This window comes from Agelaius tricolor, unplaced genomic scaffold (genome assembly GCF_023055355.1).
Source record: "Agelaius tricolor isolate 1412-34295 unplaced genomic scaffold, bAgeTri1.0.p SCAF_4, whole genome shotgun sequence".
Taxonomy (NCBI): Eukaryota; Metazoa; Chordata; class Aves; order Passeriformes; family Icteridae; genus Agelaius; species Agelaius tricolor.
In genome coordinates, this window is record NW_027269264.1 from 24437775 (window position 1) to 24464551 (window position 26777).

The 26777-nt window shown below is 41.5% G+C and overlaps 1 protein-coding gene across 2 annotated transcripts in view; it reads left to right on the forward strand.

Moving 5' to 3' along the window:
• The first annotated feature begins 875 nt into the window (after positions 1-875).
• Positions 876-26777, forward strand: part of TJP2 (tight junction protein 2) — a 62985-nt gene continuing 37083 nt past the window's right edge. The window contains exons 1-2 of one of the 2 annotated variants that reach the window (XM_071424910.1): positions 876-1333; positions 13096-13212. Coding sequence is in view for 1 of the 2 variants with exons in the window: in XM_071424918.1 (XP_071281019.1) it covers positions 20822-20884 (63 nt within the window). In the remaining variant the exon portion in view is untranslated. Of the gene's footprint in view, positions 1334-13095; positions 13213-20644; positions 20885-26777 lie in introns of those variants that run through there. The other variant, XM_071424918.1, reaches the window with a different exon arrangement.

Below are 26777 nucleotides of genomic sequence, written 5' to 3' on the forward strand. Positions count from 1 at the left end.
ACCTGCAAATAGCAACAAACCATAAAACTTTAAGTAGACTTTGTTCGGCAGGCCTGATACGGGTGGGAGTGTGCTGTTTAATTTTAGAGGGGCTTGCAAGGGGTTTAACTGTCCACCAGATAAGACAGCAGATAAGGAATTCCTGGTGACATTTAGTGCTTTACAATGCAAAAGAAATACGACTCCAAAGAATCCTGCCAGGGCTGTTTGGCCTTGCCTTTTTCATCTCAGCTGCAGGACAGCAATGATGCTGAAAGCTGATACCTGTGGAATGCCAGCCTGGAGTGTATTTCTCTCATGGTATGTTGCAGTTTCGGGAACGGTATTGGTGGACTTGCAGAGTGACACGGGGTGTTGCGGCCTGGAAATGGAGCTATTCTGCCTTCTGCTAATCCTGGATATTTCAGCTGAGAGTGATGATGTGAACAGAGCTCTCCCGAGCTGTCAATAAAGTGGCAGCAGCTATTCTGTGATAAAGAGCAGGGAAAAGCAGATCGAGAGGCGTACGTGGAAAACTGCGCTGTGGTGTTAAAGGCTGTCTCAGAGGTCTTCCCGTTAGAAAGGTTCAGATGGGCAATGATCCCAAAGTTCCAAACACACTGATGTAAACGGAAAACACACCCAAGCGCTGGGCTGGGTGACGGTGCGCTCTGCCAGCGGTGACCGGGCTCCGCCGTGCCCGCCCGTAGGTCCGCTCTGCTGCCTGGGCCCGGCGCGGGGTGCCTCGGGCAGGGCCGGGGACCAGACCCGGGGGGCAGAGCCGGGGTCCCCTGCCGGGAGACGGGACGGGCAGAGAAAAGCCGGGGGGCGGGGCGGCCTCGCCGCGGTGACTCAGCGGCGCGGAGCACCGGGCTGCGACCGGTATTTCCTGTTCCCCTGCCGCCGCCGCGGTGTTGGTGTGTGCGGGCGTGGGCCGGGGGAGCCGGGCGAAGGCACCCCTGGACTGGAGGGGCGGCAGCCGCAGGTGGGGGCACGCCTAAAGAGGGGGCGCGCCGCCCGCCCCCGCCTCTCCCCTGCAGTGCCTTGCCCGCCCGCCCCATCCTTCCCCTCTCCTCCCCACCTGGGGGCGAGGCCGGCACCTGCGGCGGGAGCCCGCCCCGGCGTGGCCGCACCGCCCCCGCCCGCGCCCCGCAGGAAATCGCCCGACTCGGCGGGAGCGGCCACAGCGGACCCGGACCCAGCCTCAGCCTCGTCCCCAGTCCCAGCACTCGGATTCGACGCCCCCAGTCGCTGCCCGCTCCGGGGCGGCAGGGCAGGGCAAGGCGCACTCCAAGCGCCGGGGCGCCTCTGGGACCTCTGCTCCCGCTGCCGGACGCCCTCCGCGAGCAGGCGAGTATCCCCGCGGGATGTCCCCGCCCCGAACCCGCGCTCATCGCCGCTTCCCTCCCCCCGGGCAGGTGCGGTGCCCCCCGGCACCCCCTGTCCCCCGCGGCCGGTGCCTCCGCTCCCCGCCCCGGGGGCCGCGCTGCGGCCACGAGCTGCCCGGCTTCTCCTTCTCGTTCCTTTGTGTGCTTTGGCTTTTATCGCCCTGTTGCCTGCGCTCCTCAGGCGCGCTTTGCCGCCTTTGTCCGCGGAGTCGGACCCGCCGCGCCCCCGCGGGGCCCCCCAGGCCGGTCCCGCGCCCGCCGCGCACCTGGGCGGCGCGAACAGCCGGGCTCGGCCGGGGATCGGCTTTTCTCTAACGGGATTAAGCGGCTCTCGGTGACTTTTTCCGTGATAAGTACTTTCCGGGAGAGCGCGATACTACGTGGAAAGTGGGAGAGATGTCACCGGCGAGTCGGGGTGTTTGTTTACCCGGGTTACTCCCGGGGGGGGGTCGCTGGGGGGGCGGATCCCCCGGGCAGCCCACGCCCCCGCTGTCGGGGGCTTGGGCTGCCTTTGTTGCACAGAGAATTCCTGAAATCTTTATGTTGGCACATCCCGAGTGGATTCCAGCCGTGCCTTGGGCTTTGACTAACTGGGTCAGGGGAAGTTTCAAGTTAACAGGGAACCGTGAAACAAAGGACAGGCAGTTCCAGAAGACAAACGCTTTAATTGCCCTGTTAAAGTGCCTTGGCATCGGCCGTGTTTGCGGTGTTGGAGCCCAGGTATATTAGATTTTCACCCTGGAGTGCCGAGGTTGATCTATCAGTGGCATGCAGTTGCTTTAGTTGACAACTCCGCCCTTACTTACCACGTACTTGAAACTTGTTTGCCTTTTTTTCCAGCATGAGAAAGTACATGCTGTTTGAACATACTTATGTAAGAGTCATATAACAAACTCTTGCAGAAAATCAGAAAACCTTCATGCTTTGGTGTTGCTTTCTAGTAGTTATTCACTTGAAACAGAGAGAATCTCTGAATTATCTGCTCCCTAGCTTCAGTTCATAAAATTGCGTCGGTTTCCACAGCTAAGATGATTCTCGAGGGCTCTTGGCCCCACAGCTGTGGGAGGCTGCAAATGTCTGCTTTGTTTTAACCTTCGGAGGTAATTATCAAGGTCGCATCATTTGCAACACAATAGAGTACCTTTTCTTTTGTTCTGCAAAATTTTGAAGGTTGAGAACTGTGATTCACCTATAGTTCGAAAAATAAAAGAGAAACTATTATGTACAAAACTGCGTCTTTAATTTGTGAAGTATTTGTCGTCTAAGGCTTTAACTATCAGCTCTTTCAAATAGAGATACGTGTCAGGATCCAAGAAGTCCTGACATGGCAAGAATCAGGTACTGAAAGGCAAAGGAGATTTGCTTGTGTAAATTAATACTAATTGGGAGATCATCAGGCTGCTTTAAAAGACTTTGAAATGTTTTTCATTTAGTAAGCATGTGTGTGCCACTTAGACACGGTCAGTAAGATTTATACTTAGGATAACATTATTGTGAGAATTATGTGGGCTGTCTTCAGCCTTCTGACGAAGTTTTCTACATATATTTGATTTTTAGGTGATTTTACTGTTATAATTGCTTCTAGACTGTTGCATGCAAACATCTTAGGCCCTAAACATTGGCTTCAATTAGCGGCAGTGACTTCTCTGCCCTTTATGAAAAGATGACACTGTGGACTGGAGAGCCTTTATCTAATTGTGTTTTGCTGTTGCCCTGTATCACTAGCAGTAACTGCTTAGTGCCACTGTACTGGATTTCTGTGAGACTAAAGGCAAGTGTTGGGAATTATGCAGCAGAATTGGGGTGATCCCAACACTTTGCATGAACTATAATCTAAAATAGATCTTTTCAGAATGAAGCATTAAAGTAATAGAATGTATGATACTTTTTTGATTGCTTAGTCCCCTCTTTTCCTGGTTCTGTGTCCTCTTAAGGACAACCAGGAAATCTTTCTTAGTGATTAAAATAATGTTTAGGTAGTTCCACAGCTCACGAAATGGGAAGTGCCGTACCTTTATAAAACCTATATGTTTAAAAGCATTAGAAAGCTCCTGGAACACAGTAATCCTCAACTGAGGAATGGCCTATTATTCCGGGACTATTTCAAAGCTGCGTTTAACTTAGAGCAAAAGTCTGGGTGATAGCATTTGTGTGTGTGTTTTAATAGTTACCAATCTTGTCTTTCTCCAGAACTTCCTTGTAGGGTAAAGGAGATCTCGCGTTACAAGACTGGTCACTTTTAATTGTTGAAATAACAGTATTTAAGTACTCATGGATGGTGTAACTTTTGTCATACTGTGTCTGCGTCAGTTTCATCCCATTGTAGTAGTCTTGGAATTGGTCACTCTAATGGGGGGAACAGAGTGCCTGTTAGAACAGCTACAGGTCTGTCCAGTTAAAGATTTTCAAGTCTAGTTTATTTTCAAATAGGTATGAAATTTCTAATTGCTGGGGAAAATTTAATTTTTTAAATTTGACAATTGATCTTTGGCATCAGCTGTAGAAAGGCTGTGGATCTTTATCCCAGATTGCAGTGGATTTCTGTGAATTTTGGAAGACCTCTCAAAAATGAGATAATCTATTTATAAAACAAATATTTATGGCAGTAAGTATATAGGGCATAATTTTGTCTTCTAATAGATGAGTCTTACCATAGTGAAGAATGTTTGCAAATGCTGTGTTACCTACAAAGATTGGAGCAGTGACATGGGGAGGACTGGTTTTGCATGACTGTGCTGGCATACACGCACCAGTGCACGGTGCACGTCATCTTTCGGAGTCAAAGGTTCAGTCTCGGTCTCATGACCAAGTGCTCTAAATGCATTGAGAACTTACATGGTCAAAATAGAGCTGTTCAAGCATGGGATGCTTTTCTCAATTATCTTACTCTGTCCTCTTCCTCAGAAAGATCAGCACTATGTTGGATACCTGTGTTGGCTCCCTTGAAAACTTTGCTTACTGCTTGTTCTCAGAGCCTTTGAAGCCTTCTGTTCTTTAATTGTCTTTTACCAGTACTTGTGTCATCCTGGTCCCGCTTCATAAAGTAATTTTTTTTTCCAGAGTCAGTAAATTATGATTTAGAACCTGCTGCAATTATGTGGGTATTTTTGTTTAGGGGTTTTTATTTGTTTATTATTTGGGGGGGGAGGGTGTTTAATCTAGGTGGGGTTTGTTTTGTTATTATTTTTTGGTGGTTTGGTGCCTTTTTTGTTGTTTTGCTGTATGTATTTTTGGGGTTTGATTGTGGGGGGGGGTTTCTGGTTTTGTTTTTGTTTTTTTTTAGCAGACAAAGCCATCATTCAGTGCTAGAGAGCTGAGGTTATTTTATTTTTTACTTAAATATTACATAATTTAAACAAGTGCTAACTGCAGCATTGTAATTAAACAGCTTGATGCAGTAGCAAAGTACACTCAGGTTGTTTAATACCGTAAACTATTAATGTTTGGATTAGGTTTTAGTTGTCTTGTTACTGGGATTTTTTTGTTTTGTTTTTCTTTTTATACCGATTGCTTTTTGAAAGCTTTTTTTTTTCTTTTTTTTCTCTTTATCTCGTTAAGGGATATTGTAGTTTTCTATTTCAAATGAGAATGTAGACCTTGTCAACTCCTTTCCATTCAGTGTGAGATGGCTCTTGCATTTCTGAATGTATTTAGGATGTTTATGATCCAAGCTTAGTAATAACAGAGTGAGCTGTGGGAGCTCTGGTTTGATATCTGGTACAGCATCTACCCTGGTGTGTATTCATCGGCTGCAGGCTTTGTTTTTAGGAAACATGAGCTACCCAAGTCTTCCTGAATTTAGGTCAGCATTGTCGTTGTGCATCTGAGTCCCAAAACCTCAGATAACTATAGTTGCTAATCTAGGAAGAAAACGAAACTCATTAGTGCTCTCTTTTCACATGAATAATGTGAAAACGACAGACAAAAATACTGCCTGATACAATCCTACGGTCAATAAGAAGTGTGCAAGCCAAGATAGAAAGCCCTATTGTTCTCGGTTTTTTCCAATGCCTGCTCCCTTTTCATGCTTTTGTCTCTGCTTTTGTTTTGTACCGGCAATCCAGAACTGCTTTTGAGAAGTTTCTTTTTACTTCTTAAAATTGTGCAGTTTTCTGGGGTGTGGTTTATATACATGTGAAGGATGTTTCCTTAGATTTTCGTATGTTTTCACTGAGTTAGACATGAGTTCATATGTATTGGGCCACTGTGGCTTTTTCCTAAGACTCGCTCAATGATAACTCTCCCCGAAGGATTGTGTTGTTGTAACTCCATTGTACCAAACTCATTTTTTGACATCAGCTGATAAACTGCCATATTGATAAACTGAGCGTGAGCTTAACCATGCAGCCTCATCATAACCAAGATTTCACTTGTTGGTTCAAGCTGTGTGTTATTTGCCTTGCCTCATTAATTTTCGTTTGGGGTTTTTAAGGCTTTAGAGAAAACCCATAAATCTCTCCTGCATGTCTCTCTTTAACAGCAAGGCTGCCTGTAGTCCGGCTTGCACTCTCTATTCTAACATCTGCTTCATCATCTAGCTCTGCTTAATAGCGAGCAGATTTGACTACTGGTATCTCTAGCCTCCTTAGCACAACTTCATATAAGCTGATTCTGAGAATCTCCAGGAGCATATGGACTGTTCAAGGAAGGAATGATTTCTAAGGAGGGGCCAAAAGCAGCTGCAGTTCATGAAGCTGTGAGAAAGAAGTTTCCAGTCCTCCTCCTCTCTCTTCATTCTCACCTCCCACACTCCCAGTCTGATCCTGGATGCTCCTCTATCTTATGATTTTTCTAACAGATCAAACTTTACAGATGTGCTGGTTGTGGTGCAAACAAAACACCTGTGTGTTCTGGAAGTTAACAATCGACTTTCACAGTTTTCACTTGAGCAAAAGTATGTAAGAAGAGATGTTTGTTTCTTTGCTCTCTTAATAAGGGAATTCTTTGATCTGAAGCTGTTACACAGACTTTTGTGGAAAGATGAGAAAGAAGAGGATTTTGTTTTTTTCACAAAATAGAAAGTAATTTGTGGCTGCATTAGGCAATGACTGTCTCTTTTTTAGTTGGGTCTGAAGTGACTGAGGATGTGATCCTGCCTCTGCCATCAATTTACAAGAAGTATGCTCTACATCTAATTAAGAGTGTATGACTGTTTTCATCTGTTGAGGATTAAAGCAAAATAAAGCTTTGGCTTTGATCTTGTAAATGTTTCTTTAATGGACAAAAAAGCTCTGTCATTCTTTCCCCTTCTCAGAAATGCATTTTACTTTCTGAGGCATCACTTGTGTGCTCTGTTAGGAAAATTGCACTGTTTCTTTCCAAGAAAACTTTTGGTTTCTGTTCTTCCTGAAAAATTACGAAGACAGAAAAAGTGGAGTGGATGATAATTCTCCAGCAAAAAACAATGGAGGACAGTCTTTTTTAGACTTTTTGTTTGCTCTACTAAAGTCATTCTTCACTAACAGTGCACGTACTAGCAGCTTTGAATTTCTGTTTCTAAATAAAGTTGAAAGAAGTTGATTAACTGTGAGTCAGTCTCTCGCTGTCTAGGTACCTGGAGGTTTCGCATGCCATTTAACTGAAAGCAGTATTTGGGAGTAGCTTGTGCTCATTGTGTGGGCTTGGCTTCCCTGTGAGCAACACTAGTCGTGGGGCTCCTTTTCTGGTCAGAATTAATATGCTTTGCTCAAAGGGACAAAAGATGGACTGGAGCTGCACTTGATGCTTTTTAGACTCTGCTTTGGACTGGCTTTGAAAACTACTGTGGGAAACTTTTTTAAAGAGCTATTTCTTTGATCTATAAGGGGAAAGTTTAAAGAAGTGTTAAGGAAGGTGTACAGAAAGAAATACCAAAACTTAATAGGTGAAAGTGTGGTAATGCTGAAGTTGTTAATGAAACCAACTTTGAGGGAAGACTAGATTTTATAAAAATAATTCTGCTTTTGTGTAAAATAGAACTGTCATGGACTTCTACAGTCAGAAGATCCTTAAGTACTGGAATTGTCAAAAACTGCTAACTTCTTGCCTTGTCTTCTCTTTCTCAGTACAGCCTTTACAATACATCTACCAAAGCTACCAGAAGTCACGATGCATGCAGGCTTAATGACGTTAGCTGTGCTTGCAGGCTCCTAGTACTACTCTGCTTTCCTAAGCTTCTTAATGCTTTATATACAGATGTTTAAAGTTGCAGTTAAGTGATTTTTTTTTTTTTTGCACACGGAAAATTAATTTTTTGCTTAATTTAATTCACGTGGTTTTAGTATATTAATTATTTTTTTAACACATCACTGCATTTCAGACTACGTACTCCTTATCAGCATGTTCCTCTGACAATTTTAGTGCTATTCTCTGCATCTAAAAGATGCTTGGTTTTAATTTGCTCTTCTAAGATCAGTCACATGGATTGCTATTTAGTAATTACTTGAGATAGTTCAGTGCATGCATGTGCTAACATAACCTACAAATGTGATTGGATATTAAACACTAAATATGGCTTATGCAGGATTGTAAGTAATGTAGAATCTGGAAATAGTTATACATATAATAGTATCTTGTTGTTAAGAGCTAAACATTTCACAGCACAAGAAATCATCTTGGTTTCTAAATAAGTAACATGCAATATGATACCACCCCAAAAGAAATACACACATACTTAATGATATTCGGGAATAAGTAACATGCGCAGTTTACAGAGAGAGTCATGATTCCAGGCTTCAGTCTTCCTGTCACATCTCTTTCTATGTTTTTATCTCTATTACTGCCTAAGTGCATAGTATTTATATAATATATGTAGCTATGTGTATCTAGATGTATATATAAGAATTAATTTCTTACCATCTAGAAGAAGCATCACATCAACATTTCCTTGATTAGTTTTGCAATCAAGTACATCTCTTTGAATATTGCAATTTGACAGTACTGCAGTGTTTCCAAAATGTCACTGTTACTTCTTTCAACATGTGCATCTGTCTCCACCATTGTAGATCATACCTGAGGTCTTTTGCATGCACAGTTACCTCATGGCTAGAGCAATTCTGACGTGTGGCTTCTGGCATCATGAGGCACATTTGAATGGCTAGTAGGTATCATAATGGGAGTCTCCAGCTTTCTTAATTCTGTACAAGCCACGTAAGGAAATATTTCTGCATGACTTTTCTGAGGAGATCAGCTAAATCCCCTGTGACACTTGTAACACAGAGAGCTTTCTGGTGCTCTGGTGCTTTCTGGTGAGAAAAGTTAAGGCAAAAGCTATTTTTGGCTGTCACTGTCTAAAATGGTCTCAAGTTTTCTGTGCAGCTCTCTTTTATTCCCTGGATGGATTTGACAGAGAAGTTACCTAGTGCTCCATTAGCAGTTGAAAGATTATAGACAGCAGAGATTTAGCAAAGGATTAGTCAATTGGAGAGTGTGCATTATCCGGCCAGGCTTAGAACCGTGATTGTCTCTTCAATCATTTTCATTAGTGTCTTATTCAAAGATCGAATTATGTAACAATGACGTTTCTGGGGAATCTGGTAGGAATTTTTCTTCGGTTTCTCTCTCTCTTCTACTAACTATCCTAGTCTGGGAGAGGGGAAAAAAAGCATTGTTTTTATGCTTCAAACTTGCAGCATGTTTTTAAAAGCAGCATTTCAAATCAATGAAGAGGCATGACTTCAGTTGCAGCATCTGCATTTGGATGATAACTTAACGTGGTGGAACTCTTGAGAAAGGCAGGATGCGGTACAAGAAATACATAACTATTTTAGAAGCAGCAATAGGTATTACTCCCCTTAACAAGAGGGAGCTGCTTCCTGAGGGTAGACATGCAAATCTGTGGCAACATCCAGGGTAAGTGTTAAAAAGCAATCAGTGAGTAGCTATGGGAAAAATTGTGCTCACCTTGAATCACGCGTTTTTAAAACTTGTTATCAGAAAGAGGAGAGTTATTAGTAAAACAGGTAACCTTTTTTGTACCTTCCAAGCTCTGTATCTTCAGTAGTTGTGGTTGAACTTAGTGGTTTCATTAGATATTTCTGTGTACTACCTACCTGTCCTTGGCTAGAGGATAACTAGCAGAAGGTGTTATTTCTAAATGAGGAGTTTGCTGAAGAACAGGAAGAATAAACACATGTATATTCATCAAAACAGAAATGAAATAGCTGTTTTGTATTTTTTGCTTGCCACTAACATGATGTATATTTGATATGATGTGTTTCCCCTCTCCTCATTTAAAAATATGCATATTTTAATTTTTATCTGTCAGAGAAGCAGTTCCTAAAATGAGAAAAGAAAAATCACTTTTGTCTGTGCAGGCAACTTTACTTCTCTGTTTAGAAGCAGGAGTTCATCATACTTAGGAATACTGTTTCCCTACAAGAAGGTTTTTTTGATTTATGTTAAAAACAATACAGAGCGCTTTCTCGTACCATACAACTTGAGTATTAGGCTTCAGAAAAATCCTTGTGTAAATAGTTTTTTCCACCAAAAGCGTATGTTGTGTGGAAAACAGAGTTGTCATTCTCTTCCATCTGCCTCTGTATGAGTAGCATGGATGGATGGGTGTCTTCAGGGTCCTTCTGGTCTCTTGTATTTTTGTAATACAATAGAATGTTGTCACCTTGTTTCAGACATTGCAGAGGAGTGCAAAATATGAGAGGCTTTTGTCCAAGACCAATTAGTATGTTTCTGTTGGTTTGGAATAGTTCTGTGTAAGCAAGACTTCAAAGAAAAACTTGGATTATAATTGTGGCTGTTTGAGTATAGCTGAATTCAGATTTATCCTGTAACTTTTCCACAAATGTCCTTTCTTTAATGATGGTAGCAGCAGTAATAGCAAATAAATCATAAGTACCATCTGATTTTTTTTCCAGATCTATCACCAGAACCACAAAAACTAGTCTAGAAAATATACTAATGGAAATGGTTTTGTGTCCTTTTATTAACACAAGTGTTCTTCACGTTGATTCCAAATTTCCAGTGTCATGTTAATGAGAGGGCTTTTTGTTAAAAACTTGTAGGGCTTTTTGTTAAAAACTTGCCTATTAAAAGGGATTCTCAGTGCAGTCTGTTTGGACTCAGGACAGTGGAGTATGCTTCCTTTGGTTGTTCCATATAAATTATATACATGCAAATCTCTGATTTGTTCAGCTGCTTTTTATATGTTGATAAAATACATGATTTCTCCTGCTATTTTGAGAAGCTATGTTGGAAAGTTCTTGTATATATATTCTTGTAGAATTCTTCTTCGTTTTCAAGAAGACTGGCCAGAGTCACAGCTTGAATCAAGCCCTCTAAAAATGAAACTTACTAACTGTAATGTCTATTTCTTTTGTAACTGTGACTGTTTGTCTTTCGTCTATTACTGAGTATTAGTCAGTATCTAAGTACAAAATACACTGTTAAAATTTGTTTTTATTTCCAGCATTCTTATTTGGATATCCCCATGCTTTCAGGGAGAGGTTTAGTTAAAGTGATTTTTGTACACACTTGGAATTTCAAGCTGGTTAAGATGTATCTGGATTATGTTTGGATTTGCCATTCCAACAGTTTCAGAAAAGCAGAAAGGCTGTTGTCATTGGACTGTAGTAGGGATCCCTTTTATGTTTTTATTAAAACTTTCAGGGAATGAAAGGTTGGTAACCAGCAATTGAGTTAAAGTAAACTGAGTTGACAAAAAAGCACTGTTCTTTTTGTAGCTGCATACTGCTTATTCTATATGACTAGAATAAACACATTTATTAATGCACTTTGCTAAGATCAGCTTATCACTCAACTTCTAGAGGTACTTTGTTACATTCTTTGTAAAAATAAAATGTGATAGAAGTGTGAGTGTGTGTGTATAGGAAAAATTTGTAACATAATGGGACACTTTCCAGAACCTAATACTGAATAAAGGGTATAGAGGTTCTTATTTGTCAACTCCTCACTGCACAAATTCAGATGCATAATTAAGCACTTTATTTTTCTTAAACATCTCTTAAGATAAAAAATAGCACTTGAGTGTGATGCTAGGTCATCTTGACTGTGATGGCTAGAGCCATTGTTTGAAAGTTAAGAATTCTGCTTAAAAACCCAGACTACCGTGCAGAAGAAAGCAGAAAAGGCAGATACATTATTTTGCTAAGGTGTTAATTCATATTTTCATATCAAAGACATTACAAAGTTAAGTTTTTCTGCTTCCATCTTTGCTTGGAATAGTGATGATTTCTGTGACAGATAGATTGATTTTTATGAGGTTTGACAAAGGGAAAATGATGGCAGCAGTGGCAGTTAGGTTTAGCTTGCTTGTGTGACTTTTCTGCAGCCTCCAGAATAGTATTTTGTGCATAGCCTAGAACAATAAGGCTGAAGTTTGTTTTGAATGTACAGTATAGCTTGTGCTGCTCTTTGGTGGTCATTCATATAAACTCATATTAAGCATCTTTTTCTTCTGCAACTTTGGAAATCATGCCTTAATTTAAAACTGTAGTTTACTTTTAGAAAATGCTTTTATGCTGGAAGACCTTGGGGAGAAAGGATAAAATAACCTTTTAGTTTTGAGGTGTGATGTCTGGTAGGTACATGCATTGTTGCATGTAGTAAAAAGTTAATCTGAAACAAAATATATTTTTAAAAAATTTTAGATATTGAATTTTGTTTTTTCAAACCTGTGACCTTATTATATTTGTGGTCACAAAAATGTAAGACACAAGACACATCAAAACTTGGGCAGACTTTTAGATGGTGGGGAAGTTCTACAGAATTCTTTCAGTATCTTTTTCTTACATGTCTCAAGTGATCTAGAAATGGCTAATGGAGTATTAACCATAATGAAAAAACATCTATACATTGCAGGGGGTGGGGGAGGAGTGGCACGGAAACAGGCAAACAATCTCAAACCTGCAGAAAGAATAGCTAATATACTTTCCTAGGGAAGTCTGGCTATATCCTTTGAAGATGGAACACTTCGGAAAAATGTTTTCGAGAGAAGAATTGAAATTAGTGAGTTGCATGTTGGTTTTCTTTTAAAAACAAAACAAAAGCCACCACCAAACCCTAACCACTAGCTTGTGTTTCTATTTCTGTGAAAAGTCCCTTCTTTTTCTTAGTGAAACTATTAATTTTCTCTTTTCCTACCAAGGGTAATCCAGGACTAGACAAGGGGTCAGGGAGAGGGGGAGTCCCACGACAGGGATGCTGAATGGAAGCCAACATGCTACTTGTGCCCAAGAGGGGTAGCTTATAGAGCAGGGGAAGGAGGGTAGATGATTACACTGGAAATTGTTTTCTTTCTGTCATTTGGCAACTGAAGTTCTTAAGTTACCATAGGATGTCATTGGAGCACATGTATCCGATTGTTCTCGCTGAGGTTATGCTCAAGATACAATGCTGTTACTAGCTGTCCTGTATACAGTCTTGTGCAAGCTAAACAATCAGACCAAAACTAAATTGAAACAAAAAGCCATATGGTTTGTGGAGAGGACCAGTGCAACAAAGTAACTGTAAGTATGCTTCCTGTCAATACCCTATTCCATTGGCAAAAATGCATGGATTGCTTTACATGCAGGCTTGTGTGTAAATATTGCTGAGTATCTCCTTATTTTAAACCACTATTTCCACGTGATTTCCACAGAAGCTAAAGCATGTCAAACTTATCAGGGAAATATATTTTATATCCTCTTTATCTCTATGATTTCAGTGTTCCAGGCTTCACAAGCACTCCTTTGTGGTTATAAGTGACTTAAATGAAACTTTGTTTTTCAGGGAGCAAACTACTACACTGCCATCTCCTTGTGAGTGGGACTGGGAGCACAGCTGTACATCAAGCCCAAAGCATAGCACAGCAGGTAGACAACGGCACTCAAAAATCATCACTCCTCCCAAGGTACTAGCCTGTAGTCAAGTTGCATCAGTTAGACCTAGCCATTAGTTTAAAATTATGTATTCTTGTCATGTGCTAGCTAAGGTATATATTCTTTTAACTATGTTTTTATAAGGTTTCAAGAAATTTTACTTAGCAGAGTAATATGAAATTAAAACTAGTTCTTTTGAATTATCAAAGAAACTTTAAATGGTTACATGCGCATTTACTGAGAACTTGATGATGTACAACAGGCCTCCAGAAGAGGAGAGGTTTCTGCAATGAAGTCAATATTCTGCTAAAGTTATGCAAATAATAATGCACAGGCCTGTACTGGTTCATCTGTTAGCTAAACATTGGTAAAGAATGGATGTAATCTATGATGATGTCTTCAGCAAATATAAATATTTAGCACGGACTTGGGGATAAATGAATTACTTTAAGCACAAAGGGTAATATTCATGGGAGTTGCTTAGTGACTCAGTCAGTCCTAGGAAACAGAATAGCCACACAGGGAGAGTTGTTTTGCTGCATATTTTCTTACAGTACATCATTAAGGTAAATATAATCCTTTTGGCATATTAACCTTGCTTTTGAAACCTTTTCTCAAGTGCTTCCAGAAGGACTATAAAATGTATCCTTAGTTTTATGTGTCAATCGAACATGCTTGGCTTGTTTTTGTAAGTGATTAACAGATGATGACTTTAAGAGAGGGAAAGGTTTTTATGCTGATGTTTTGCAAAACTATAATTGACTTCCATTTTTGAGATGAAGCAACTATTGCTGCTTTAGTAATTTACTTCAAAATGTGCATATCTGCTGTCCTGACTTTCCAATTTGTGACATATTTAACCAAAGCTCTTTAATTTTCTGGGAGTGAGGGAAAATTTGATATAAGAATATCAGTGAAATGTAACTAGGCAGAATGTCTCAGCTGAGGTCTTGAGCAGCCTCTGACATTTCCTCAGAACAAAAACCTTCAGTGGTAGGGTATGCCAACTTTACATCAGGGAATGTGGATAGTTGTGAGCTCAACCCTTAGCAAAAGAAACTCCAGAACCATTTATCAGCAAGATCGAGATGGCTCAGAAGGTGCATCCAGCTGCTTTGTCTGTGGGCTTCTAGGAGTTTGGAACTGGCAAGGGAATGACTGGGTGGTTGTGTCCATCTGCTTTCTCTTATTGTTCTTGCTGTTCTCTTTTGGACTAATTGCAAGCTCACTTCAGTCATTTGCGAAAAACATCACCCAAAAGTGGGCATTAGTACCCTAGCTGAGACCTTGCTGTTTCTGAATAGGGTTGCAGAACTGCTTTGTTTCTTAATAAGCTCATCAGCAGGAGGTTTGCCAGTATAAATAGTATGGGGAGAGGCAGAGCTTTGAAGCATACTTTTCGTGCTCTAAGGAACTAACTTGGCTGAAGAACTGCTGTCTGGAGCTTTGTTTTTTAAATTAACCCCTATATCAGGGAAAAAAGTAACACATCTTTCTGTATGTTACATCTTGTGTAATCTGCATATTCTTTCACTTGTTTTTAATAAGCATAATGGTCTCCATGAGAATTGGATTTTTGTTTTCTTCATTGTGTTGTCTTAATTAATTTAAGTCATAACAGTTGATTAGTATGGTAAAGCTTTGATGTTGTAGGGCTTGACTTCTAGTGGGGAAAGGCAGATAAATAGCTAAAAGCAGAGGATTGTTTCACATCCTTGCCAGTAGTCAAAAAACATAGGGAAGAGAGGAAGGAAATGAGATGTAAGCAAAATGAATGTTCAAACAGAATGTGCCTGCAGTTAAAAATGAAAAAATTTGGGTTAGGGAAGATACTTCCTTTCAAGTGTTGATACACACTTTTGTATGGTGTCTGGGGAGAAAAACAGTACACACTTGTGTGGTTTGGATTTGTTTAAACTACATTGCTATTTCATTCTTTAGAATAGTGGTTTTAGTTTTTGTAGCTTCTTAAAGTAGTAGAGGTTGAAGTGCTTATGCCAAGTAAACTCGTTTCAATTTGCACAGCATGTCGAGGAGGGGATGGGGTGTGTGTGTGCGGGGGGGTCTGTGTTCAAGCAGAGTCACTGTTTTGCTCTCTTGCAGTAGGTCAAACTGTTTTATTTGCTTGCCTTACTAGTGTAATTTTCAAGGAACTGCAATGTAATTTAAAACATTGCTCAGATGAAAATGTGGTTAGAACAAATAGACTGTATTTCTATTTCTCACAACTATAATTTTTATTAACTGTTACCAAACACCTCTGCATATTCTCATGCTGTTTTATTTATCCTGTGAATATGCTATACATCTCTCTTTTCTAATTACCATATTCTTTGCAAAAAGAAAGTAGCAACAAACAAAGCAAACAGTCTTCTGATTTAAAGCAGACCAAGCTTGTAATGTGTAAGACCTGTTAGAACTGATGACTGTCCAGAACAGTGAGGAAAATATACATGACATTTTATATATATAACTGTATTTCATATTGTTAATGTCCAGTGCTGTTCCTAGTTGTTCAGCATGTAACAGTGTGTTTCAAATTTTTTTGTGAACTTAGAAATTGAGTTTATGATTGGCTTAGAACAGTACTGCCTCTTGCTCTAAATAATTATCTACATTTTAAAATTTTTAGCAGTTTGAGATGTCTCAGTAAATCTCTGTGTCTAGGTTTAAAAAATTTTAAAAATTCTTCTCTTGAAAACATCATAATAGGTGACCTCCTAAGTGACAAAGGATTTGACACTGTGATTATCCCATAAAAAATATGCACAAAGTGTGGGATGCTGTGTATGTTGGGCTCTGTTTTTTCCCAAGACATCTATGCTTTCTAAAATAACAGCCTTAGTATTGCTGCTTTGAGACTTGGAAAGTGTGTATAGCTGTTCATCCTTGCAGTAAATCAGAGACAGACAACAGACCAGACCCTGCAGCTGCATGCCAAAATCTTTACGTTGCATAATCACAAGCTGTACTTTGGAAGTGGAGACAAGGGGCAGGAGAATAATTGCCTCATTCTGCTTTAAGCTGGCACTTGAATCATGCAGTAACTCCAGAATTATAGGATAATTCAGGTGGAAAGGGATCTCAGGAGGTTTCTTGTGCAACCTTGTGCCCAAACCAGGGTCATCTGTGAGATCAGAACAAGTTGCCTGGGGCTTTACCCTGTTGGGTTTGAAAACCTCCAAGGACAGAGACCGTAAAACTTGTCTGCAGGGTCCATGGTCTGTCTGTCCTCATGGGGAAAATTGTTTCCCTTTATGTATATCTGAACCTGTTTTGTTTGAACTTTGGCCCATTGTCTCTTATCCACCTTGCACTACTGCTAAGAACCTGGCCTCATCTCTTCAATCTCTTCCTGTCAGTACCGGTGGGCTGCTGCTGAGTGTCCTGAAGCCATCCTTCCTCCAAGCTAAACAAACCCAGCTGCCACAGCCTCCTCTTGCAGAGCCAGTGCTTCAGCCCCCACCATCTTGCTGACCCTCCTTTGGACTCACTTCTACACACAGTAGAAAGTGTTGAGATAGTATGCAAGGTGTCCCTTCTCCAGTCCCCCCAGGACAGAGATCAGGATTACTGTGCCAGGTATGTGACAACCCCAGTGTAGAGCTGCATGTTTGAACCATATATGTGGAGCTCCTGGGTAGGTCCTGAGAGTCAGAGGTCAGCTACCTACACATCCTCTAATCCTGGAGGTTGAATCTGTTAGTGTCCAGCTTACTATATAAAGAAGCAAATGTAATTGGATTTATGAATCATTTAAGTAGGACTGGGCTGACTGATTTGTGTGATTTTGCAGGCTGATGACAAATGGCAGTCTAAAGAGATTGCCTGGAAGGGAAGGGGGAAAGGCTGTTTTACAACGTGGTATTTTTAGAAACTTCTACAGTGTCTCTCATGACAGGATCATGAACACTTGCTTAAAAACAAGAGCAAAACTGGCATCTCTGTTCAGATAGTTCCAAAACTGGACTAGCAGCCTACATTCCCAGTATCTCTTTCTGAAATCAGTTCCCAGCTCTTAAAGGAGTTTGCCTTTTCACCATGCTGTCTAGCACCACTACCAAGTGTTGAACTTTAACATTTAAAGAAACAGAAAAATAATTTATTGTCATAGGGACATGTTAAAAGGCTTGATGGTGGAGAGGAGGCAGAGAGAACCTGAATCACAACGTGGTTGCTGCCCACAAGTTGCAGAATAGCCTTACTCTGTTGGCTGGAGTAACAGTGAGAGCAGCTGCTTGTTTTAAATTTGCATCCTCTAGTGTAGTGTTAAATGGATGTTCTCTCTGTGGATGCTGGAAGTGGCACAACTGCTTCATTCACAGTAGCATTAGATAATTTATGGAATATGTCCTAGGTTTTGCATGACTCAGGCTACAGCAAGTGATCTCTAAATTAGTGCTACACAGACCATAGATTCAATCTGATTGTAGGCAAAAATGTCTCCCTTGATACTTAAATTGAAAATCTCAATGGGAAATGTGTTCCCTGTGAGTTATTTGCATGTTTTTCATAAAGTTAATACCAATAATCTTTCCATTGAAGTTAATTTTAGAATTCCTTTATACCTACATAACATTCCATGAAATCCCCTGCAGATGATGCTGTTTTGTAGGGTCATTGCACATGCAGAAAAGCTGGTTCTACATGCTGCAGAGAGCAGAGCTGCAAATGTGTAGTAGCCCAGTTCATATAATTTTTACATGGTGCTGATACCCAGCCTTTACTCTTCATGATGCAGTATCCCTTGCAGGACTGACTACAACTGGACCTGCACCTCCCATTTCAAAGGGAGACCAGTCACTGAAATGTGCATGCAGTCATGCCTCCAAACACAGAGGCTGCTCTGGGACCTGCACAGACACATCAGACCATTTGGCTGAGGGTCCTGCCCCTCTTCTGCTTGTGTTGTTGTCCCAAGTGAGTTTTGGCTAGTTTATAGGTATTCTTTATCCACACTGGGGGGTTTTGTGGTGTTTCAGAGAAGATGAGACAGGAGAAGTTATACCTAATGGTAAACAATATGCTTGAGCTGCAGGTGGGGGGTTTGGTTTACAAGGGAAGAGAGAGAATGGGGATGCTGTGCTACCATGGAATAGCTGTTAAGTAAATTGAATGCTTTGAGAACATGTTGCCCCTTTTCCTAACACAGGAACAGAAACTTGAGGTGCTGGAGGAGTTTGCACAATTCTCATCACTGTTTACACTGGTATCCTTCCATTTGTTGCTTAGCTGGCAGTGTCTTCCTCTCATAAGGCCTTCCTGCATATTCGTCTTGGGAGGACATCTTGGTCAAGAGCAGGCCTGAAATTTTGCTCTTAGTGGTTGAATTGCAGGATAAGAAACCTGGCAATTGTTACTACACTGTTTCTTACATCAGTCCATGCCATCACTATATGAGCATCTGGGCATTTGGCCAAGCTCTAGAGTGAGCATGAGCACTAGAGGCCACTTAGTGCTCACATTAGCTGGTATTGGATGATTTATATGCCCATTGTGGCAGAGTAGCTTTTAGTTTGAGGGGAAAAAAATAGAAAACGTGAAAGGATATGTATACTTTGCTCTTAAAAGTGAGAAATTCTATGGATAAACATGGGAAATATTTAGAGAGCCCATATGGATTATTTTCTATCTATTATTGCAGAATGCAAAATAAAAGACAAACTGATAGGCCCTTCCCAGATGGTATTTTGTGGTAAGGGATCCGGTCTGTCTGGCTTGTGGTCAGTTCCTGCATCTGTGTTTCACTTACCTCAGGCTAGCTTAGTGTGTTAACCCTCCTTGCTGCCCTACAGGTCAGGGAAGTATAGCCTCTCTTAGTGATAACACCTTGTGGCTTTGATGAAGTCACAGAACATGCCAAAAGGAGGCATTAGGTCAAGCCACAGCTTTTGTCTGGAACCACAAATAATCCTTCTTGGCCTTGGACAGGATAGGCAGACCTTTAGGTTGCTCTGACTGGCACTGCCTGCTCTCGCCAAGAAGCTGTGTCTAGTGGGGGAATCAAGAGTGGTAGCTGTTTATCTTTTGCCAGAACCTGTGTGGAAGGAAGCTGCTTCAGGAGGCTGGTGCTCTACTTTATGCTACCATGAACTTCACATATGTGTTAAGAGATGGCGGTCAAGAGATCTGGTGGCTTCTTTTCCTGTCCCACCTCATGTCTGACAAGTGCTTTTCAAAAAGTATATTGCCATACAGCTTAAAACAAATGTTGTTCTTGCATCTACAACTATGTAGTTGTCTGCAGAAAAATCATGTTTTCATTGTGTCGTGTCATTTCAACACATACTGGACGGTGGATTTCTCTGCTAATGCTGTGACATAGCATTCCATGCTGATGTTGCCAAACAGTGCTCTTTGGAAAGTTGCCTCCAGTTTGCAGAGGTGTGCACCAGTGTGGAGAGTGACAGCTGTTTTGCCTTGCCATGCTGTATCTCATGGACGAATTCTTGATGCCAGAAGTTATCACAGTATCCCATGTGTGTGAAGAACCTGTCCTCTTTCATTTTTCCAAGTGGTCCTGACTTTGGCCTAACTGCTAGTGTTGCAAAAAATTGTATGGTATCACTCACTTGTAAAACTGAGAAAGGAACAACATCAAACAGGAGCAAAGTTCATGCTTTGGCATTTTTTTTGCTTATTCTCTTTAGATTTAAGGTAGGCAATACAAAGTAATGGGCTGTTTGTTTTTTTTTTTAACATTGGCTTAAGAAAGTTTTTCCCTTACAGTTGGTTCTCATTCTTAGTTTCTTCCTTCCAAGACTTGATTCAAGTATTGCCTCATCCACCCAAAATAGCATAAAGCCAGGAAGACAGCAGCACTTGGGAAAGAAGTCTTTTTTTCTGAATATAATGTGGTTGAATTTCTGCCGATCTTCTCCTCCTTAGTGTTTTTGGCGACCACTCGTTTCTGCAAGCTCTTGAGAATAGTTAACTCAATAACATGCTTTTTTTTACAATATGTAATTACAGCTCCCAAAGCAAGCAATTTGGCCTCTGAATTAATAGTAGTGGTGTGGACTTTCAAGACTGGTGTGGAAGGCTGTTAGGTGGTGGGAAGGAAGTCTGACCAAGGCTGTGGACGTGAGGAGTGTCAGCTGTCTGGAGGCTTTAACATCCACGTCCTCCTAAAAACACACTGACAGAAAAGGTGGACATGACTGCGGCATGTCTGACAGAACCGGGCTGTGGATACTGTCCAAAAGCCTCGTGTCAGGAATGCTACCCGGGCTTGGGCCACCAGCCCCATCGCTCGCGTTTATCCTGTGACGGGCGTCAGCTGCTGGCCGCTGCCAAGGGCAGGAACACAAGAAATATTTTTGTAAATGGGGAATAACAATTCTTTTCTTCCCAGGGAGAATGGAAGTGTTTCTTTGCCTCCCCGGGGCGTTTACAGGCACGATTGGCTGGCGGCGGGGGCGGCCGGGCCCCGGCAGGACAAAGTCTCTCTGTGGAGGGCTGCTCAGAGCCGGCTTTGTCCTGCCGGGCTCCGGCCGCCCCCGCGGGGCTCTGCCGCAGCCCCTCGCCAGCGGCCCGGCTGGTTCCCTCGCGGGGCGGAGGCGGGAGAAGCATTCCCGAGGCTGCCGGGACTGCTGACCGCCAGCCCCCGGAGCCGCGGGCGCCGGGCCTGGCGATGTTACTATGGGAGCGACGCAGGGCTCCGCCGGGAGCGGCCCGCGGGAGCCCGCGGCCGGGGCGGAGCAGGTCGGTAGCATCCCCGTCACCCACCGCGCTCCTCCTCCTGCTGCTGCCGGGCTCACCCACCGGCCCCCGGCAGCCGCGGGCCCCGAGGGGACGGGACGGGAGGGGAGAGGCGGCGGGCGGGCGCACAGGTGTGTTTGTGACCCGCGGGACTCGCCTGCGGCCGCGCCGGGGCCACCCGCCCTGCGGGCGGAGAAGCCGCGCGTATGGAGGGGAGGACCCGCTCCGGGCGGGCTGCGGGCTTGCTCCGCGCTTCCCACCGGCGCGGGCTGGCGGAGACAATGCTGGAGCCGAGGGCGGTGGGAATACCGTGGTTTTTCCAGTCAAATGGGAGCGGGGAGGCAGCCTGTGCTCTGAAGCGCTGGCGGGTTCCTGTGGTGCCCGAAGGCTATACGAAGTTTTGTATTTTAAATACTGGTTGGGCTCAGGGTGGCAGGTCAGTGTTGTAACCGAAAATATCCCCAGTGGAGAAACAAACGCAGAAGTTTGGTGAACAAAAGCCGCTTCCCCCTCTCACTGGTCCTGGCTTTTTAAGATCGTCAGATTATTGCTGAACTGCAGCATTCAATGTGGCTATGGAGTAGTAGGCAGCATCTGTCAGGAGGGGAGGGGTGGTGTGGTGTGCATGCCGGCATATAGAAAACTGAACTTATCTATAGTCACTTCTCCTACCCCCACTAAAATGTGGATGGAAGCCATAAACACTTATTTACACCTCATACTTTGTTTTGTGTTTTGTAGAATAATCGGTACTCTTAAGTATCCTTGAAGTGCTGATTATTTTATGAGATTATTTCTATACTCTGTGTATTTGGGTTGTTTATAGTTTGAATGGTTTGGTTTTTCTTTGTTGTAGGTTTTGTTTGGTTAGGGGTTTTTTTTGCCACAGAGGTTGTGCAGTTAATCTGGGTAATTTAATCCACTCTTCTTGTTCTGTTATCTTCAACCTCACCTGTATTTGAGTGTTGCATCTCTTTTTAATCCTTCTTGTAAGCCCTTTGCCACAGATCCCAGTGTATTTGACACTGTTGCTCCAGTACATTTGATAAGTAGGTGTAATCATTCGCTGTTGGCTGGGGTGAGAGAAATAGAAACAGCCATAATAATGTGCTGGTGCCTTGCAGGGGTCTCTTGGGGATGAGGTTTATATGTGCTGTCCTGAGATGACGGAAAGTCTGATTCGTGCACAGCTGAGCTACAGGAGTTACAAAGCCTGCATTTACAGATGTATACTTCACATGGCTATAGCTTAAATACTTCACTTAAACAAAGTTATAGTCGTGGAATGATTCCTGAAGTAAAATGCTTTGCAGTGTATTCAAACAAATGTAGTGCCAGACTGTGTTGTCTCCTCCATTTGTCCCAAATAGCAACATTTTTTTGGCCTGCTTTTATCAATATCGGTGGAATCCTTTTGAGGTTAATGGCAATGCTTCTGTTCTGGTAAAAAATGTGGGTTTTCAGGTCTCAACTGAGTATATGGCATTTCTTCAAACCACCTTAGGGCCTGCCTTTCATGTAAAGAAGTAAGAATTAATTGGTTTGGTTAAAACGTCTTTTTGGGTCACAGCTGTGAGTCCATGCAGTGTGGAAGTTAGTTGTATTGGTTATGAATTCAGTACCAGCTTCTCTGTCAGCAGAAGGGGAGCTTTGGCTGATCTTTCCCTCTGTCAACTCTGTGAGACTGTGAGAGAGCTCATGTTTCTTAGGTGGACTTAACTTAAGTAGGGAGACATGGTCAGTGTAGCTACCATGATGGTTATGTTCCTTATAATACAGTTGCTGATAAGGCCACAATTCCATTTCTTTTATCAAGACACCAGTTTGCTCATTATTTTGTAGAAAAAGAGAGAAGAACCTGGAGAGATACTACAGCTATGAGTTCTAGATTCCTTTTTATTTTTCCTAATGAAGCTGTGCAAACAATATAAAATTTATAACTAGGAATTCTGGCTGTAATTTATGGCTGTTAGAATTGAAAATGAACTTAGAATCCCTTCATCTTTTAAAGACATATTTGGAATGTGTTTCTTACCATGAAAATTAAAAACTCTCCAAGAATTTTTGTCATCTGTGCTGATAGGAGAGACATATACTGTAAGTACCAGCCTTCAGGCAGATTTATGCTCCTGAATGCATCCTAACTGGAGTGTACAGTGGAAAACAATATGTAAATGCAGTTACTCTCAATGCTTTGTGAGAATAAAGCATCATCTAACTTATTAAATAGTAGGAGACATGCCTTCATGAACTCTTCAGGCATCTCTATCCCAGATCTTCAAAATGCCGTAAAGAAGAAAATTCTCCTTCAAGGCCTGCAGTTCTAGCAATTAACCAAATAGACAGATAATCAGCAGCAGCCTTCCAGGTATTTGTGTCTTTTGTTGTGCCCAATTAAGTAATCAGGGAACAATATCTTTTTTGTGTATTCTGCCACCAGAGTCTCTAGATCTGAAAAACAATACTGCGTGAGTGTTTCATAACTGAGTTTTGGATGGTTCTTGTTAAAAAAACACACTATTAAAAAAAAAAAAAAACTTGGAAAGAAACCAGCTCTGATCTACAGCATCTGAATACAGCTACAAGAAATAATGCACCTATTCGTTATTCATTGATTTATGACTTAATAATATGTATATACTTAGCCTGTCTTACCTTTTGCTTGCACATGCGTGCCTATTCTGTGATAAGAGAGCATTCTGAATGCTCACCCTGTATGACTTTTAGTCAGTATGAGCTTTTCAGAGATAATGCAGGATGTCTAGCTAGACTGTCATTCTAGTCTCCATAAACAAAGCTCTGAGAAGCAAATTGTTGGCCTTTGACTGAACTGAGCAGCTTGCTGCCCGGGTCAGCACTTGGCACTGATTGCTCTTCTTTCTATGTTCCAGCACTTGCAAAAATGTAGTGGATAATGTGAGTTTCTTTTAATGGCTGTGGCTGAGGATTCTTCTGTCCAATCAGAAGAAGTATTTCAGAAGCTTTTTGAAGAGTTGCAGAACAGGATGAAAAATAACTTACATTTTTTTATTTCTTTCTTTTCGTAGAAATTCTTATTCCAAGAATAAAAAGTGGTCAGTGGTTTTGCTTATTCTGTTCATAGAGTTGATACATTATTAAAGCAATTGAAGTGACAGTAGCATAGCTAATTGGTAGCATGTGTGTGCATGCTCTTTAGATGATGCATAAGAACTCATTTATGCTGTGTGGAGCTGTACTTACATTGTTTTGTCTGTGGGCTAAGTAACGATTATAATTTGGCTGTGATTTTTTTATTTTCTAACACTTAGTTTCCTAAAAGTCTTTCAGTGGGGATATTGTTTCTGACTCTGTACTTTGGCAGGATCTCCCTTTCAGTTGCTGGCAGTTGACAAATACTTGTATGTGCTTTACCTCAGTATGATGTGTTACATTAGGGCAAAAAATCCCAGTGTCAGACTTCTGAAGACATAGTGTTGATTGCAGACAGATGCCTGCTGACATTTCCAATAGCTGCTGTGTGCTCAGCTCCTCTTTGGCAGCAATTCTTTCCTGGCTGTTTGTGTGCAGTGCCCGGTGCCCCTGAAGGTTTTAAGGATAGGTTAAGTTGGCGGAAGAAGGTGAGGAGCTTCTACCTCAGAGACACTTGTCAAGCTGTTGGTAGAATGTGAGACACCCCGAACCAGAGTGCTGTTGCTATGTCCCTCTTTGCTGTCCCTTTAGTGTATGTGAACTACTTATAATCTAGTTCTAACATATGTGGATGTCTCAAGTATGTTTATCATTTTCTGAATGGCTTTTTGTTTGACAGGTTATTATGATGTCTGTTTAATGTTTGCTGTGGTGGTGAACTACAGAATTTAATTAGTTAAATTTTATTCATTAACTTCTCTCCCCTGTTTTTTTTTTTAATTTGACCTAATTTTCAGCTCCTTTTCCAAGCTTTCTTTTCCTGCTTTATATTGTAGGAGCCAGAAGTTAAGTTCCTAATGTCTTCTGCAGCAATATAAATGGACTAAAACTCTTGGATCACACTAATTTGATTAGATTTTTCAAAGCATTTTCATCTATAGGCAGGTACATAATTTCAGGTTTTTTTCAGATGGGAAGGTTATTATGGTTTGCTTATGCTTTGTGTGTCAGAAGGTTCTTGAATTGTATAATGCTCTTTCATGTGGCTCAGACCACAAGAAGAAAACTTTCTATTCCAAATCTCAGTTGAGAATTAACTAGTTGCTACCAAAATGAGATTTGCTCAGGGTGGTAGTTTAATGGAAGCATTTCTAAACCTTAATGATTCTGACCTGTTTACTTTCCCTTCAGCCACATAAGCAAAAGGATTCTCTTGTTTTCTTTCTTAGTTCTTTTCAAAGCCTCATGTGGTTTATGAAAGTTGCAAAAGGAGGAATAAATTTTTTTTTGTTACTTGCTGAACTTGTTCTGGTTAGTTTATTCTTTGTGTACTCAGTTTGCAGTTCAGTGGAAGTGCCCTATTTCATAGGGATGTGTCAGTTTGGTTTCATTTAATGGTTGGATTGGTGCCTGAAGTTACTTACATTGATGTTACATGCATGTGAAGTGTTTCAGTAGAAATATTGCATCAAGTTTTAAATTGTTGTGCTGGCATCCATTCAAGTGAAGAAAGAAGGGCTGCAGATAAACTTGGATTAGTGCTATAGGAATGAACCAGACATGTGAAAGTTACTATCTTGATATGAAAGAAAAGGGGCATCTGACTTCATCCCTCTGTCCCTTGGGTTGATTTACTGCTTGTTTTTTGACTGCTATCACTTCATAATTTTAGTTAGAAAAGTCATGCTTAACAACTGCATGGTAGGTATACTTGGATTTCACATTCAGCCTTGCAAGAAGATTGAGGGAAAGGAATGAAAACCACTTGAATTTTACCACTCTCATCTGCCCTTCTGTTGTTCTCTTGCCTCAGAGTGTTGTCAGGTAGGGGTGAATTTTAGTGTAATACTATTTTATGTTGGATGATAAGTTGCTGGTGACACTGCCCCAGAAGAATTCAGAGCTGTGGCTATATGATTGATTTTGTTGTTTTAAAAAATAATTATAGTCCTTTGGAGGCTCTGAGGAGGAGCCTTTGCTGTGAGTAAAGGGATTCTGAATGTGTTTTACTAAAGCAGGTGCAGCTGGCTTAATCCATTGTCTCTTGGGAGAGGCTTGGTCTTGGGAGGGGCTGGGTGATTATTTATTTACTCTTTTTTCCAAATACACTGTGAGGAGTATCAATACAAGACTTACAGACCTAAACCCTTGAACTATGCGATCCCTAGATCTGCACTTGAATTCGTGCATCCCACTGACTGGATGACAGAAAAATTGCCTAACTCCCTTTGGCAACAGATTCTGTTTTCATTTTAGTTACATGCAAGCCATGTTAAAGTTCAGGAGTGAACTTCAGCAATGCTCTCTGGCATGGCTGACTGGACTGTTGAAACATCTTGAGAAGGAGAGGTGAGTTGCTTTAGACCTTGAAGGCAGGAGGTGGTGGTAGAAGGAAAAGAATATGGAGAGGTATGATTAGTGTGACTGGAAAACAGTGAAAAGTTGGCTAATAAATTAAGCTGTCTGTTGTGGCATGTATATAAATGATGCTGAATGTATGACTTCAAGTTCAAAACAGCTTGATTATTTTATAGAGTTTTGGTATCTTTTGGTCAATGTGACCTTCAGTTTGATGTTTGTGTTCTGTGAGGCTTGTGATACGGTGTTGGTAGTTGTATGAAATGCATTGTATACCATGAATTTTATGAGGTTTTAGGGTGAGATATGATCAAATGTACTGTTAAATTTTAAACATTACACAGAGCTATATTCAGGTTTACTTCCTTCAGACGAGAAAATAAAGCTAACGTAACAGTGTGTAGTAAGATTACATACTTAGATACAT